Source organism: Prionailurus bengalensis, chromosome C1, assembly GCF_016509475.1.
Source record: "Prionailurus bengalensis isolate Pbe53 chromosome C1, Fcat_Pben_1.1_paternal_pri, whole genome shotgun sequence".
Classification (NCBI taxonomy): Eukaryota; Metazoa; Chordata; class Mammalia; order Carnivora; family Felidae; genus Prionailurus; species Prionailurus bengalensis.
The window spans coordinates 27,724,785-27,739,868 of NC_057345.1; the positions used below are offsets into that span (position 1 = coordinate 27,724,785).

At 34.2% G+C, this 15,084-nt stretch overlaps 1 protein-coding gene across 1 annotated transcript in view; it reads left to right on the forward strand.

The window, feature by feature from the left end:
* LOC122480275 (protein argonaute-3) overlaps window positions 1-14,200 on the forward strand; it is a 128,759-nt gene extending 114,559 nt beyond the window's left edge. The window contains exon 19 of the mRNA XM_043574476.1: window positions 467-14,200. Within this exon, the coding sequence (XP_043430411.1) occupies window positions 467-575 (109 nt within the window). The 3' untranslated portion in view covers window positions 576-14,200. The remainder of the gene's footprint in view (window positions 1-466) is intronic.
* Window positions 14,201-15,084: the final 884 nt, after the last annotated feature.

The window sequence follows — 15,084 nt, forward strand, 5'->3', positions numbered from 1 at the left end:
ATGTTAGGCTTTTCTTGCAAAATTTCTTTTAAGTGTTTCCATGTATGTGCCTCTCTGCCACAAGCTGTTAGAGGACTCAGTGGTCCATATGAAAAGGAACAATAGGCAGAACTGACTACCCAAGGTAAGGGCTCCATTAAAATGTGCATTTTAGGCTTATTAGTATTAGAATGGTATAGTGATTTAGTTGCTTTACCAGATTAATTCAAGGGAGAGATCATTACTAATAGACAAAATGATGGGATGTCTGAGATTTGCTTCTAAACAATCCTGGGGAGGTGAGAGAAGTAAAACAAAATTGGCCTTGGGTTAATAATCATTGAAGCTGGGTGATAGAAATCTTCATAATGCCAGCCTCTCTTTTTTTAATATAAATAGTTTTGAAATTTTCTATGAGTAATATTTTCTAAAATTACTACATCAGAATAGGGTTTGTTTTTGTGTTCATTGCCACTTCTCTTAACAGTGCTGAAGGAAGTCATGTTTCAGGACAGAGCAATGGACGAGATCCACAAGCTCTTGCCAAGGCTGTACAGATTCACCAAGATACCTTACGCACAATGTACTTTGCTTAAAAAGTCCAAGAATATTCTCTGAGAGGAAGAATTGAAAGATGCATCGACATAGAGCGTATGTTTCCAGTGGAGTCAGTTGAGTGGGAATGCCTCCAGCCATACAGCAACCAACACTGTGTGGGGACCAGGGTCTGATTTTTATGTTAATATAAGGAAGATTGTTTACTTCATCAAGGAACACAGCACCATTATGCAATATGAAACCAGCCAACTGCTTTTTTGTGCGGTCTCCTTAGGAAGTATCGCCATTGTTTTGTTTTCACTTTCTTGTAGTCTAACCCTTTTAATGCCTTTACCTCAAGTTGCTTGGCAGCACAACTATCTTTGCAAAAAAAGTACAGAAAAAGTAAATGACGGTTTAAAAAAAAAAACACACACACCTTACATGAATAATCAAAGTGATTGTTCACAATTATGTGTGCAAAAAAATTAATGTGCATTCGTGTATTCTTGTGAAAGGTATCTGTGTATATTTTAAATATATACATGTATACTTCATATGCATATATATCTGGATCTACACTGACAGTAGATATATATGTGTCTGTGTGTGTATTTTATAGTTCATTCCATCGGGAAACTTTCTTTCCCTTTTATCATCCTCCCACCACCACTTTGATTTCTCTCTACCTCCCTCGCCTTCATCACCTACATTTTTTTTTCCTGATGCTACCAGTGACATTCAGATGTTCATGTATCTGGTTCATTTGGATATGAAGCATGGCAAACTAGAGTTTTATTTTTATTTTGCACACCCTACTCCTGTCTCTTGTCTCATACACAATTCTAAGTCCTCAACTCTTGATATTGCTTTCTTAAACAAAATTATTATATATATACACACACATGTATATGTATGTATATGTGTGTGTGTGTGTGTGTGTGTATATATATACGTATATATATATGAAGTTTCTATGAGAGTGTCTGCCCACTCCTGCTCTGAACTTAACATTTGCCATTTGTGCAATGTGTATATAAGCAGTAGCAATCTTAAACTATTATTTTTCTTTAGTTTGTTAAAGCTGCTATAAATATAAAACTTTGTCAGAAGTTGTAACTCAGAAATTTCTCTATAACTGATATGTATTCTAAAGCCTTCTGTTGCTATGGGTTATACATGAAAATCCCTTACAGCTTTCATAAAGGGCAAATATTTTAAATGATTGAAACTCTTTAGGGTTGAGGCCTCTGAAATTGGGTGGAGAGAGAGAAGGGGTTGCTGAGGGTTTTTTGTTTTTGTTTTTTTGTTTGTTTTTGTTTTTGTTTTTTTTTGCTAGTTTACTTGTTGCCTCTCATACCTTAATGTGATTTTCATATATATATATATACACATGCTTATATATATATGTATGTGTATATATATATATATATATATATATATACACACATATATGTATGTTTTGAAGTACAGCTTCCTTTTATATTTATTAGGATAGTGCTTTAATAATTAGAGAACTGTATTGGCAACATCTTTTATAGAAATGTAATCATGTTTATTTTAAGAACTGACAACTTGTTTTGCTGTCTTTTAGTGCAATAAGCAGTTTTAAAGGAAAGGTGTGTCTGTTTGATTTCTTTACCACAGATAGTGGGAGAAACAGGCACCTCCATAATTTTAAAAGGGCAAAGTAATACAGCCTTAATTTCAGAAGGAAAGTTTTGTAATTTTTCAAGTTTAAAGAATGTCTTTTAAAAATCCTAATGAAAATGAAGGAAGTTAAATTTCCTAAATGAGTCTGATCTTAAATATTAGAGATAGAGTTGAACTTAGATTTAAGAAATGACAGTGAATAGGGGCTTAGTTGGTGGAGCATGTAACTTTTGATCTCAGGATCATGAGTTCAAGTGCCACTTCAGGTGTGGAGCCTACTTTTTAAAAAATGACAGTGAATAACTTAAGATTTAGAAGACATTTAATATTTTGAAAATAGATCATGTTTATTGAACAATCATACTGGTTAGGTGCCCATTTTCATTTACTAAAATTAATTAGGAAAATGTAAAATGATATTTTTAAAACATTTTTTGCCAATTTATCACCAGTGTAACTTTCCTTTTAAAATTAGGGTTATGGTGGCAAAGGAGGTTAGGACTGATCATTTTAAATGAGTTAAATCACTGAAATATGGAAAAGGTTTTACAAAACTTCTGTTTTATTGATTTTGTTTTAAGGTATTGAAAATATTATAGAGCTGTCAAAATCAAGTTCATCAGTAACATTGGATTCAGGGGAGCTTAGCACTTTGTAACTCATGAAAATTGCATTTTAATTTTTTTTTTTTTTTTTTTTTTTTTGCACTGGTTCAGAGTGTAGATACTACAGATTGTTTCCAGTGGGCATTTTAAACCTTTCAGAATTCCATCTGCACATGATATCAAATGGATTAGCTCTTTAGTTTCTCTCTTACCTGTAATCCACTCTTATTGCCAATTTACTGTATTTTGAGCCTATAATCTGAGCCCGTGTCCTCCAACAGGTATGAAATATTTTGTTCCTCTGCCAGAAAACTAAGAAAGTACTGTATTTTGTATGTTTATTATTACTGAAGTGTCTGAAATGCAATTTACAACACTGTTTCAAAGCTCTTTACATGAAGTAATATTTGTATAGTATATGCATTTTTTTCTCCCAACCCTGCCCCTCTCCTCCAAAAATTTCCTATAAAGCATGTATTTTTTTTTTTTACATTAAAATTTCACTGAATATAGTCAGGAACATGAACAAGAGAAGAAAATAGTTTATCCTTGATTGTTATATGCTTGCTCAGTATGAGTAAAACACCTTCCTTTACCAATGGGAGCTACACAGACATGTGGGAAACTATAGGGCCCAGGGAAGAACTATAAGATACCATTTGCCTATTTAGTGCTTCACTTCATTTTCAGTTGCTTAGTTTTCCATGTGGTAGAATGAAACCCGTAATTTAAATCTATTTGGAAGGACTTTTACTGAGGAAAAACAAAAACGTTTTTTAATATAAAGCTTTACCTTTGAAGTGAGTTCTTTTTTAGGGTTTCTTTCTTACAGTTTCAACATTGCTAGTTTAAGGTTGGTTAACTTGAAAGAATATGTATAGTATATTTCTATTTTGCTTACTAACAAATTGGTATATCAAACTTAATTAAAAGAAACCTTGTGCTTAGAATTTTAAGATAAAAGACTAAGTGGCAAATACTTTTTGAAATTTGTTTTAATTATTATTGCACTCTGGTGTAGAATTCCTGATCTTTTTTTATTAAAAAAAAAAAAAAGATTGTTTTGAATTTAAAGGTCATGAAACTCAACAATGACCTTTCTGTTCCTGCCTTTGCTCACTAAACTGTATAATGAATGCTAAATTTTGGTCTGCTGTTTTCTATGATGCATAAGATTTACTTTAAAATGTCAGTCCCAGCCACTGGTATAATTGATTTTCATATGAAGAAGAGTTGGGAGTTTAATGTATATTCCGGATGGCAAATGTGTCTGGGTAAAGTGCTGATACATGTTATGACAGTATCAGGTTACTGGCATTGAGGACCATACATTTATAATACTACAGCTGCTATATTTATTTAATTAAGTAGAGTCTGACATTTACTGCACTAAACAATAAGGAGATGAGCAGGATTGGAGGCTAGTGTTAAGACACACACCCTTTTTTCCTAAATAAGATTAAGAACATGAAATAATAAGGTAACAAAGGGTGCTGCCATTTTAGTTTCAATTTAATATCAGGATACGCTTTGTTTTAGAAATGCAGATTTTAACTTTAGCTGTTTTGCAAAAGGGTACCTCAACCGCCTCAGTACTGGTTTTTGGCATATTTTCACAGAAGTACAGCTGCCCTTTATTTTTTCTTAATATTTTACCTTTTAACAAGTTTCTCAGAAAAAAAAAAAAGTTCTTATATGGAAATCTACCTGTTTGTAATCCATTAATTTATTTCTCTTTCTAGAAGAGTCTAGAAGGGATTCTAGTAGGAATGTACCAGGTGTTTTGGAAGGCACTAGATAAAGATTCATCTCTACTGTCTAGAATAGGGACTCCTAGCCTTCTAAAGACCTATACTAGTTTTCCAAACTAGGTTCTTTGATGACCCACCACTGCCTAATGTTTACTTGTATATTCTGTAATGGATTTTAGGTTGACAGACTGCATGACAGGCTTAGTCCTGACAGACTTAAAGGAAATAAAATCTGAGTTGCCATTCAGTAGAAATGGCTGGCAGAGGATCTCAGTGTTTAAGGAAGAGGTGAACAAGCAGAGTGGCAGTAATAGATCTGAAGCAATTAGATGGATTATATAGGCCAGGAATTAGAAACTGTTGGTAAAGGAAGTTGATGAGTGTTTTCAGAGGCTAACATATATATTTGCCAAGGGTGGTGATTTTTATGAAATCCATGAATCTAGCCACTTGGATTCAGCTTAGAATATTTTGTAGTCCTGCTTTTTCAAACTTGATAGAAATATTTTGCCAAAAAGCTTAACTGAAAACTCTGTATAATTTTTATTCAGGATCGTTAAACCTGAGTTAAATATTTGGTTAAATCTCTCTTAGATGTTCTCCTATTGAGTATTTTTAAAAGACAGGTTGTTCCTATCAGTAACTTCCGACTTAAATTACCTTTTAGGAGTTATCAGTCAAGCTGCAAAAAGACATCATTGGCTTGGCATCTTTATTTTGCCTTTTTTATCCATACAGAGTTTTAATCCTTTGCATTCTTTTTGAGAATTCTTAGATGTCTTAAAGTTTCAATAATAATAGTTGGGAGGCTTTATAGATATAGATATGGATAGATCAAGTGAGGCTTCCCTGAGTGGTGGTATAACCCTGACTCTAAAGTCTGTCTTTATTTTCCTATTCCCCTCCCATTTGATCATATAAAGCACTTTCGTGATTCTATAGGAGTCAAAAATAAGCCAAGAATTGATGTGTAAAATTAGTTCAGAAATGTGAAAGTAAGGGTTTTCTCCAGAAAATCTTTTTTAAGAAATTCCCGCTTATACTAAGAACATTCTTGATCAATGACTGTTAGAAATACCATGATTAGTAAAATGTAAGCTGACTCTCAGGAGGAAAAAAAATCTCTCTCTCTCTCCCCCTCTTCCTCCCCACCATATATATCTCAAAGGGAAAAAAATATTTTTTGACTTTTTCCTGCTTTTAAAAATGGTACATTTCAGTTTATAATTTTCCCTGTCGGTCAAAATAATTTTTTTTTTTTTAACTAACATAATGGTCAAAGCTTGTGCTAGTATTACCTACTGCTAGTTGAATTTTATTTTCCTTTACCCAGCAAAGATAGTACTCTAGATTTTTACATTGTACATTAAACCTCAAGAATCTAATGCTCTTAAAGTATGGAGAAGCTAAAGATTTTAATTTGGATTGAAGATAGAAAAATAATAACTTTAGTATGGAAGGTTGAGATTTACCAATAGCAAACCCTGTTGAAGTACCAGGTAACAAAGAGTGTGACAAAATTAAGATCCTATTAATTAATCTGTCCACCCATTGGTCTCCCTTCCTTTTTGAAATCAATGTCTGAAGCAACCAAAACCTAATGTTGTATCTATGTTAGTGTCTCAGTAAAGCAAAGATGTTCTTCAGGGTAGATGCTGAGTTAAATTGTTAAATCTTTTTTTAAAGCAAGGCGGTTCTTAGAAAGTGCCTTTTCAGAAGATGGTGCTGTAGATTTTTATTTTTCAAATAGCACGAGACTAAAAATTTAAAAGGTAAATTATTTTAGAACTCCAAGAGTGTGACAGTTTCATATAAATAATGTTATTCGTTGTCCTGAATCTGGTCCAAGGAACCAAGTAAAGGTTTCATTCAGTAAAATATCTAGGTAAATGCTCACCAAATGTATTTTGCAAGTTTGAAAAATAAATTTTTAATAGAATTAACCCTTTCAGTTCTCAGCTGTGTTGAAGGTAATCTGTAAGGTGCATAAAACAGCAAATCTGCTAAACTTTTTAACAAGAGTATGGGTATAGTAACAAGTGCCCAAAGGGAAAGGTAACTTGCCAGGGAACTATATGTCATAGCTACTTTTTTTTTTTTTTTTTTTTTTCAGTATAGATTGACCCTTCTGTAAATATCTTTTGGCATCCTTTTCTAATTAATATTTGTTAAAGAAGACTGCTTATATATAAAGGAGAGCCAAGTCATCATGGAAATTAGTTTAAGAGAAAAAGTAAGTGACTATAACTCTAACTTTAGGAAAATTTTCTTTTTTAGGCACCAAGAAATATATGATTCCCTCTTTTTTCTACCATGGGGCAACTATGAAATATGATGATAGTGCATCTAAAAGGGCATGACCGGTTAATTAGAAATGCAACATGAAAAATTGGGCTTTGGAGGAAATAAGCAAAATGAACCATTCATACTTACTAGAAACATAGTAATCTACCAGAAAGCAGTTTTCCCCTGGGCTTTTTACTCTCCTAGTAGACAACAGTAAATGATCACCTAACCAGTTCTTGCTTGTGAATTTGGTGAGCATTTCTCCAGAAAAGAATTGACGTAAAACAAAAAACACCACACCTCAGTAACCTTGTATGCTGCATTATGTAACAATGATAGTAAGATTATATCGATTGTTTGGAGTGTACTGTGTCTGTTTGCAAATATACATGCACATTAAACTTTTTCATTTTTTATAATGTCTTAATAGCAATTATGAGTTTATTTTTTTAGTATTAATTTTTCTATTGTGATGTTTATATTTATTGGCAACTTGTGTGCAACTTTTATATTTTGCTTAGATGTTGGTTTTAAGGTATTTTATTTTTATAGATATTTCTAGCTTTTCCTCTTTCTTTGTGATATTAGCAAAGATTAAGATGGAATGTTAATATACCAACCAAAACTACTAATTCCATAAAGTCTAGAATTTGGATTTTTACCAATAAACCATTAACACTATTTTCTAACTTAGAATATTTAATGTTGTTTATATAGTGGGCATTAAAGACAGTCTTTAGACAGATTTCTAAATGTGGAGGGGGAGGTGGGGCTTTTCTATGAGTTAGATTTCTTTCCCTTAGGTAGCAAACTAACACTAACAGATTGGATTTATTTTACCTGATCTGCCGTTTTGGGGCAACTTGTCAATTAAATGATTGTTACGTTTCTTTTTTTTACCTTTAACTACATTGAAACTAATTTAAATGGTCACATCACCCAGCATTAGGATTATGATATATTTATAAGCCTGGGAAGCAAATAACAAGTGATCCAGAAGTCATTGATAATTGACTTTGAAATGAGATTTCCTTCCCCACCCCCATAATTATATTATATGAAAGATATGCTACCTTGATCTTTTCCCTAGCATACTTTCAAAGCTGATTCAACCCGAGCATCAGTGAAGAAACAGAATTTAAGTGGCTAGGTAGAAAAGTGATAGCAGCAGAGTAATACAGAATTTCAGTTAATTAAAAATCTAAAAAGAGCTTATGAATGCAAATTAATTGGAAGGCAGTGAAAAGTATTTATTATAGGATATTAATTTCAAACAGTTATGCTCACTCCAGTTTCCTAGTAAATAGATCAAGGTTATTTGTTTTGGCACACTAACTTTTTACAAAACCGTGAGAAAAGAGTGAATTCTCTTAAGCAAGTAAAGTACTTCCATAGTATTTTTACACTGTGAATTTGTGTGGTAAGCCATTTTTCTGTAGGTAAAAAGTAAACTTTATCCCATCCTCTGAGAATTTAAAACTCAAATTTTAAATTTAAAATTATCAGGGCTTAGTGTATGACATTTTGCTGTACTGTAATCTGTTCTTTCCACTGAGGGAATAAATGAGAAAGTTTCAAGTAATTATAATTGGGGAAATGTTATTTTTATATTATGTAAAATTTCACAATTTAAAGTGAATCAGCATGTAATTTCATAGAGACATTAGTCGTATCACTTTTTCTGCATTTTTTGCCAGTTACAGTAGTGTTGTTTTTTTTTTAATTATGAACTATTCTAAGCTACTTCCTTCACCCCCACATCAGGTATTAATTGAAGACTGGTACTCTGATTATAGGAATTTGTTGCTACTAAATAAAAATTAAATATGTTTCAAGCAGTCAAGATATATTTTTGTTGCAAGTATAAGCCACCTCTTAATATTTATTATGCTTTTAATATTAGTAGTTTTACTCATTATGTTTCAACATCATCCTAGATTGACAGGCATGTAATTCTTGTAGACCCAACATTTTTAAGGCAACCTCGAGTAGAAACAGTCCTTTCTTTCTTTTTTTTTTTTTTTTTTTTCCCCTTCTGAAAACTCATAAGAACCTGACACATAGAGCTTATTTTGCTCTTTTAACTGTTGGCTCTATAAATCAGGGCACCTGGCATCAGTACTGAATTACCACAGTGGAGTTACTTGGTGACTTGTTCCTGGTTTATAGTCCACCTCCTAAGAAAGAAATACTTGTGCAGTAATAGTTAATCCCAAAAAAGAACTGTCTTGAACAGTCCTATTTGAGTAGAAAACAGATGGGTGTGTTGGTCATCAGAACTTTTTTTCCTGGTTTTGGTTTTATTATTTCCCAAAATTAACTATAATTTTGTGTTTGAAGTTTAAAGGCAGTGGCCAGATACTAGAGAGGGAGATTACTCTGGTATTTAATGCGTGCAACTTTCCATCCTCATTTACTCTATGCTTTAATTGGAAGGACAAACAAAATTCCTTAATTTGGCCTTTTAATAATATTTTAAAAAACCAAACAAGGAAAGACTTCCTACTGATTGTTGCAGATATGGCCATCCTTACTATGAGAACCTGTGGAAACAGGAGGTCTTTGTAAAGAAATGCTCTGGTGAGATTGTGAGGTGTGTGTAGTGAGATGTGGGAAAGGCTTCTTTGCTGGGATCCTTAGAAACCTTACAGCTGTTGTGGTATCTGCCTTCGTTCTCACAACCACGTTGTAAAAGAGGGACTTGAACTCACAGAAGAGACCTGAAAGAGTTCTCTGTAACCTAAATTTATTTTCTGCTGTTGTCCCAGACCTCAACCTGTATCTCTTCTTGTTAAGTTAAAGAAGTCTTGGAAGTTGCTTCTGAATTATAACAAATTAAGTGAAGTATTTATCCTTAAATGGAGCTATGGCTTGGCTACCAATATGGCTTTTCTCCTTTACTTAGAAAACACCAATGAAACAAGGTATCCTTTCCTGTAAAGGAAATGTTTTTGGTAGAAGCTTTGGGGAAAACATGGATACATTGTGATGAAGGGGAAGTCTCACCTCCCATAGTTCAGCTAGGTTAGTGGATACAATTTAGGCCCAGGTTGCTTAACAAAAGGAAGCTTTGGTTTTGGTAGGTACAGATTTGGATCTCCGGTGGTAATTAATTGCACATATCTCCCTGGTTCACAGAAAGGGTATGTTCTCATATTACTGACAACAACCCTCCAAATGTGCATGTGCTCTTTCTCTAATTCAAAAACCAGGAATAGTAAGCACTAAGAGAAATTTTCTAATAGTTTGTCCCTAAAAGATTCTTCAAATGTTTTTCAGGGGCTTTCTCATTTCTTAGCCCAGGGTGCAACACCTTTCTCCTTTCTAAAAAAAAATTTTTTTTATGTTTATTCATTTTTGAGAGAAAGAGACAGAGTGTGCATGGGGGAGGGGCAGAGAGAGAGGGAGACAGAATCCAAAGCAGGCTCCAGGTTCCGAGCTGTCAGCACAGAGCCTGATGTAGGGCTTGAACTCAAGAACCATGACCTGAGCCAAAGTCAGGTGCTTAACCAGCTGAGCCACCCAGGTGCCCCCTTTTCTTCTCTTTAAAAAAGGAAGAAAAGAAAAAGGATTTGAAGGTCATTCTTACAGAATTCTATAAGTAAATAATAGAGTCTTTAACATACTTAGGGAAGGAGGATCACACACAAATTATAGCTTGATTGAGAGACTATCTGAGCACTTTTTTTTGTTTGGGTTCCAAGGTTTTTCCCTTTTTTTAGTATATGTGCTGTCGAAGCGAGCACAAGGTTTTTCCTTTAAACAGACCATCCTTTGATTTGCTTTAGTGCCATCATTCTGTTTTGTGACATAATTGATGTTTTATGCCATTTATGAATTGTGTAGTTCTTCTCTCCCCACCCTCTCCCATATACTCTCTCTCTCTCTCTCTCTCTCTCTCTCTCTCTCTCTCTCTCTTAAAAATAAAGGGGAGGGATAAAGCAAAAAGATAATGAGAATCATTAGAACGTAACTTCAGTTTACAGATGGGAAGAAACCCTAACTCTGTTCAGTGAAAATTAAGATTGAAAGTGTTAGTTAATGCTGCAGATATTATCTCTAGCCATAAATTAATTTTTGCCAACTAGAGAGTGATAAAGTAAACAGGATGTGTATCTGAAATATGTTAAAGCGATAAAAGAAAATTATTCTTGAAAGTACTGTTTCAACCTTCAGTAACGGAGATCCCCATATTCTTAAGGCAAATTAATGTAGCTTCTGGTTTTAATGAATGAGCCAGACTGATTTAAACTCTAAAATGCTTGTGATTTTCATTCTGACATGTCTTCTTAAATATATAAAAATTATATTGGATGAACACTAGACTGTTCTTTTCCCTTAATGTACATATCATTTACATAGATATCTCTCATATGCCTCTTGATGTGTGCAGAATTCTATATTTTTAAAAAAGCCTTTTTTAACCCAATTCCTAGTTAAGCCTGAGCTATAAAGGAGAAAGTATAAGGTGTTTTCGAATGCAAGAACTTTTTAGAAGATCACAAATGGAAAAAGACTGTTGAAAAATGTGTTGCCTTTTAGAGTAGAAAGGGCTCTAAACATGAGCCAGAGACTTGGAGTTTGGTCAGAGCTCTACCACTAACTTGCTCTGTCCTTAGGCAATTTCCTCAATCTCTCCAGGTCTCCTTTCTCCTTGTAACATAGTAGTGATAATACCTGCCCTCACCTACCTCACAAAGTTGTAAGAATAGGATAAAGTTTGTGACAGTGTTTGAGTTCTCCGATATTCAGAAGTCCAAGACCATAGAATATTGTTGTATGAAGGGTTCATTTCGTTTGCCTCTATGAGTATCTTTAATAACCATGGATCATTTTATCAAACAGGCATAAGAGAAACTTAGGACTTATCCTGGTATGATATTCACTTACAAACATAATCCTGTTTGTTTCTCCCCTGCCAGATATCCAGGCTAAATTTTTCTTTATAATAATCTTGGGTAAAAGCGTAACTTCAAAAACCAAACTTTTAGTGGTGCTATGGCAGCTGCGATTGTATTTTGAATTAGATTAATGTGGTGAAACTATCAGATAATCAGAAATTAACTTTGCCTTTGCTTTCAGGCATTTTTGCTACATGTTGGCATCAGACGCTGATGTACAACCAGATAGTTATCCCTTTGTTTCTTGTCAGATTTTTGGCACCTTTTTTTGGAGTAGGGGTTAGGTTTTAAGAAAGAAAGTGTGCTTATTTCATTCATCACTTTGCAGTGTTGAACCTTGCTTTCCAATCACCATGTATCTGTAAAAGCTGAAATATAGTAAAAGTTTTCTCCTTCATTTTAATTCAGTTCTGAGCATCTGCAGGTGATATCAGGTAGCCTGTAGTTGGTGTCTGACCCAGTTATCTTTACAGATCATTGGTAGAACCTTCACATTTGACAGGCTTACCCATTTTTCTGGACAAAAGGGGCTCCTGTTTCTAGGAAGTAACAAAGGGCACATCATCACAGGTTGTGTAAGCAATTGCTTTTTTTTTTTTTTTTTTTTTTTTTTGCAACAGACAAGCTTGGTTTTTGTTGTTGTTTTTTGTTTTAAGAAAAAAAGGCTGCATTTTAGGTACACAGGGTATGGGTGCATTCAACACTTATTTTAATCAACAGATGCTGACCTCTCCTGTTGTGGCAGTTGGACTTTTCCAACTCATCACTAACATGGGTGGTATCTATCTTAGTTTTATAGGATAATGAGAGTTACAGGTACTGAAAGTGGAAAGTTGGGGAGATTCAGGCTTGGAAAATGAACAAAAGTCCACCTTGCTGAGTGAGATAGCTAAAAACATTGATATATCAGGAATACTTTTAATTAAGCAATTTTTGCTGTAATGTGTCGCTTTAATATTTCTCTTTAGTTATGGACCCAAAAGTATTACTGTGTCTTGTGAGTAAAGATCATTCTTGTGGACTAGTATATGGATGCATACATAGGCTGTGAGAAGCAATGGTTGTGTGTGTGTGTGTGTGTGTGTGTGTGTGTGTGTGTGTGTATAAATATTCTATGTTTATAACACTATGTGTATTACTTAAATTTATATAGAAAAAAAATAATGTGTTTCGTTAGTGTTTTGGGGACTAAAATTGTAATATAACCATTCCAGTGTAATCTGACGACTCACTCTAGAGAACATTTATATTACACACAAATGCACACCCCTAAAGCATTGCTAACTGCTCCCACTTTAGATAATTGCTGCTTTTTTTAAACCCTAAGTAATGGAGGAGGAAATAGCACTCTTTTTAAAGGGGCTTTTCTGAAAAGTCAAATGTAAATACAAGACATGTGGGGAGGGTGGGACCACCTGCAAATATCCTGCAGATGGACAAATAGCCTTTTAAATTTTACTTTTTAACCATCTTGACCGTGTGTGCCTATTTGTATTGCAGATGTGAACTATTTTTGGGGGTTGATATCAGTATGTTTTGAAACTGAATTATTACATAAAATCAGAGTAACCTCTTTCTCCGTCCTCCTTTTCCACACTAACTATTCTTGCCAAATATTTCTGCTGATACCGAGGTTCAGCATGGTAAAATGATGGACTCTAAAACCTCCTTCCTCATCTTCCCCATCCTGTCTTACACCTGGTCTGGCCTTCTAATTTTTGTTGGCTTTTCATAAGTAAGAACAATTTACTGTAGCGATATAAAGACTGCAGAATTTCAAAATGTTTATCTATAAACCTTCCTTTGTTAATGTTTGGTTACACAGTAACATCAGTTGAAACAGTGGAGTCTGAGTTTGTAACATTCTTTAGGACTAGATAAGATCTTGAATGATAATGAAACTTGACTGCCACGTTTTATTAACAGGAAAGCGGAGGTGGGAGCAAACTACGATATATATGTGATAAGTGTACAATTAGAAATACCAAATGCCGAATCCTATCACTGTGTACTTGGGGGGCCAGGCTTTTGGATTTGGTTGTCATTTTAGTTCCTTGAAGACTATATGTAATTATGCTCAGCAGAAGGCAAATAAAGTTTTTAAACAAAAGTGCTTCTTTTGGTATTTAAAGTTTGGTAGCAAATTTTCTACTTTGAGTTAAGTTACCTTCCCCCAAAAAATTACTAGAAAAACCTTAGGGTTGAGGTTGAGAAGCTTAAAGAAGATGCTTTTTAAGCAGTTGTCACTTATATATTTTATGTTAAAGAAATTGTCATAATTCTTCCTGAGCCAAACTGTCACTAAAATGTCCCGTGACAGAACCACTCCTCTTTTTTCTGGCATTCTGCATATTGGAAGGGTTCTGTGTTGTATTTGTTTTTTAATCCTTAATTTAAAAAAAATTAATGGTTTTAGTGTTGCTTAGCTTCAGTTTGAAGTGTAAATTTCACTAATAATTGCAATAAAAAAGAAAAGCTTTGCTCCAAACTTTTATTGTGTTGGTCATCATTACAGTTCTCCCAGCTTAGGTAAAAGGAGCCGTTGTGATGCAGTGAAAACGATTGAGACTCTAAGAGTCATGAAGTCCTGGGTTCAAACTATGATTGTGTAACACTCTGGACAGGTTGCTTGATGCTTTTAAGTCTCAGTTTCCTCCATTAGAAGAAGATAACAGGGCTCTTGGGACATTAAATGAGATGATCCCTCTGACAATGTGCTCCTTCCTTGGGGCTAACTCACTACTTTGAAACAGTCCAGCTTAAATATGAAATCTTGGGGTCATGAGTTTGAGCCTCATGTTGGGCGTAGAGTTTAAAAAAAAAAAAACCTCGTCCCTTCATAATCTCCACTAAGCCAGTTTATGTCTTCCAGAACATCCCTTCTTTCTCTTATGTCTTCCTCACTCCAGTCTTCTCCCAGCTACATGTCCCCAGACTCGGTACAACCCTAACAGTACTGTTTGTTCTTGAAGGACCTTGTTACCAACACTAAAAAAAACTAGTTAGCTTACTAACAAATGCTGATAGGTGACACTGTGTGTGTCAGTAGACAAGTTTGACAGTTGAAGAGAATCACTCTACTGGGGATTTTGCCCAGTAACTACACAGGTATAGGAAATTTTTTAAAAATCAGTAATTATAGCCAAATGCATACAGTTAAATGGAAATATGTGTAGCAATGACACAGAGACCATGCTCTGAAAAATCACAGAGGCTCTAATGTAAGACAGGCATAGAAAAGTGGCATGGTTCTCAAAGCACACTTCAGTCGGCCTGCTGATATGATTGTTTAGGGAGACGTGAACTGGACAGAACAAATAACCAATTATATTAGAGTTCAGGGGCTTGAACTTTCTTCATAGAAAGGGGTTC